Raw genomic sequence first — 2396 nt, forward strand, 5'->3', positions numbered from 1 at the left:
GAGACAGAGAGAAAGGTCTTCCTCTCGTTGGTTCACCCCTTAAATGGCCACAACAGCCGGAATTACGCCAATCCGAAGCCAGGAGCCAGGTGCTTCTTCCTGGTCTTCCATGAGGGTGCAGGGGCCCAAGCACTTGGGATATCCTCCACTGCCTTCCCGGTCCACAGCAGAGAGCTGAACTGGAAGAGGAAAAACTGGAACTAGAACCTGGCGCCCATATATGATGCAGGCGCCACAGTCGGAGGATTAGCCAAGTGAGGCATGGCACTGGCCCCAGAACATTTTTTTAACTTACATTTTAAGACTCCTTAATTATGGGAGAGCACATGAGAGCTCTGTTTGAAATATAAATAACCTAAAAACGTTAATAAGTAGACCAAAACAATCTTTGCTTCTTCTTAGAGAGAGATTATTTTTTAAATTTACTTGAAGAGTTTTTTCAGAGCCTCTTTTACATCCTTATTCCTCAGGCTGTAGATCATGGGGTTCAGCATAGGAAACACCACGGTGTAAAATATAGAAACTCTTTTGTCGTTATCCAAGGAATAGTTAGATCCAGGTCGGGAGTAGATGTAGAGAATGGAGCCATAGTATAAGGTCACAGATACCAGGTGGGAAGAGCAAGTGGAAAAGGCCTTGAGGCGGCCCTGGGTGGAGTGGATCCTCAGGATGGTGGCAATGATAACGAGGTAGGAGGCCAGGATGAGCGCAATAGGGGTAATGACATTGGAGGTCAGGAGAAAGTACATCAGGGCCTGGTAGCCTTCCTTTCTGCCACAGGCCAGCTTCACGAGGGGAAGCAAGTCGCAGAAAAAGTCATCAATAACATTGTCATGGCAGAAGTCAAAGGAAAACGTTTTTCTGGTGATGATAGAAGAGTTAATAAAACCACCAAGGTATGAGGCTGTTACCAAACATGCACATAGTTTGAAGGACATGGCTTGAGCATAAAGCAGTGGCTTGGAGATGGCCATGTAGCGGTCATAAGCCATGGCAGCCAGCAGGTAACACTCACTGTAGTCCAGCCCTGCAGAGAAAAAGAACTGGGCCACACAGCCCGCCAAGGAAATGCTTTTATCTTCAGAGATGCACGTCACTAGGATCTTTGGAGTGTAGACAGAGGACAGCCAGAGATCCAGAAAAGATAAATTCCCAATGAAAAAATACATGGGTGTGTATAGGCGGGAGTCATTACAGATCAGCACTATGAGGATGGTATTTCCTAGCACAGTCAGAGAGTACACTACAAGGAACACCACAAACAGGACCAACTGCATCACAGGGTTTGTCGTGAAGCCCAGTAGGATGAACTCAGTCACTGTGTGATTGGTTCTCTCCATGATGTAGGTTGTCTAACCTAGGAGGAGAGAAAAGTACATAAGCTTTACTTTATTGGATGTATTTGGTTTAAACAGTTCAAAGGTACTTCAAAAGTTCCATGGGAAATGGAATGAAAGGGTATGTTTTTGTGGCAGGCATTGTGGCATAGCGCTGGTTAAAGCTGCTAATTGGGACGTATGCATCCCACATGTGAGTGCCGGTTTCAGTCCTACATGCTTTGCTTCCATACAGATCCCTGCTAACTTTCTGGAAAAGCAACAGATGATGGCTTCTTTACTTGAGCCCTTGCTGCCCATGGAGGAGACCTCGGTAGAGTTCTAGACATCTGGTTTTGGCCTGGCTGAGGCCCACCTATTGCAGCGATTTGGGAGCAAACCAAAAAAGGGCAAACACTTCCTTTTCTATCTCTCCATCTCTCTCTCTCACTCTGCCTTTTAAGTAAATTAATAAGTAAATACTTTTTAAAAAAAGATTTATTTATTTAAAAGGCAGAGTGAAAGAGAGGCAGAAGGAGAGAGAGAGAGAGAGAGAGAGAGAGAGAGAAAGGACCTCCATCTGCTGGTTCATTCTCCAGATGACAGCAATGGACATAGCCATGTCTATCTGAAGCCTGGAGCCAGGAGCTTCTTCCAGAACTCCCATGCTGGTTCAGGGGCCCAGGAACTTGTGCCATCTTCTACTGCTTTCCCAGGCCATAGCAGAGAGCTGCGCTGGAAGTAGAGCAACCGGGACTCGAACTGGTGCCCATATGGGATGCCACTATGTAACAGAACTGGACACAAATAGGTATACTTTTTGAAGAAATAAGTTTATTTTATTGCAAATCTTCAAAAAAGTAAGACATAAAAAGTGCAAAAATTTTATATTCATGAAATTTTTTTCATAAAATGTATTTTCCATGAAGTTTTTGAATGCCTTTGAATATGCAAGGATTTCAAAAATTTTTCAACAGTACACTCTCTTTTTTAAAATATGTATGTATTTACACACACACACACACACATATATATACACACACACACAGACATACATAATGTGTTTATTTGAATCAGAGA

General features: G+C 43.7%; 1 protein-coding gene across 1 annotated transcript; it reads right to left on the minus strand.

Moving 5' to 3' along the window:
- Positions 1 to 422: 422 nt before the first annotated feature.
- LOC100346348 (olfactory receptor 9G19-like) lies at positions 423 to 1340 on the minus strand. Its single transcript, XM_002709148.1, has one exon. It carries the CDS (start codon positions 1338 to 1340, stop codon positions 423 to 425), a length of 918 nt encoding a protein of 305 aa, XP_002709194.1.
- Between the last annotated feature and the right edge of the window lie 1056 nt (positions 1341 to 2396).

Source organism: Oryctolagus cuniculus, chromosome 1 (genome assembly GCF_051225735.1).
Source record: "Oryctolagus cuniculus isolate XC-2025 breed Fujian yellow rabbit chromosome 1, ASM5122573v1, whole genome shotgun sequence".
NCBI lineage: Eukaryota > Metazoa > Chordata > Mammalia > Lagomorpha > Leporidae > Oryctolagus > Oryctolagus cuniculus.

What these genes read in the sequence shown, in the direction of transcription:
- LOC100346348 (XM_002709148.1), bottom strand. Translation starts at nt 1,340, where the DNA reads ATGGAGAGAACCAATCACACAGTGACTGAGTTCATCCTACTGGGCTTC.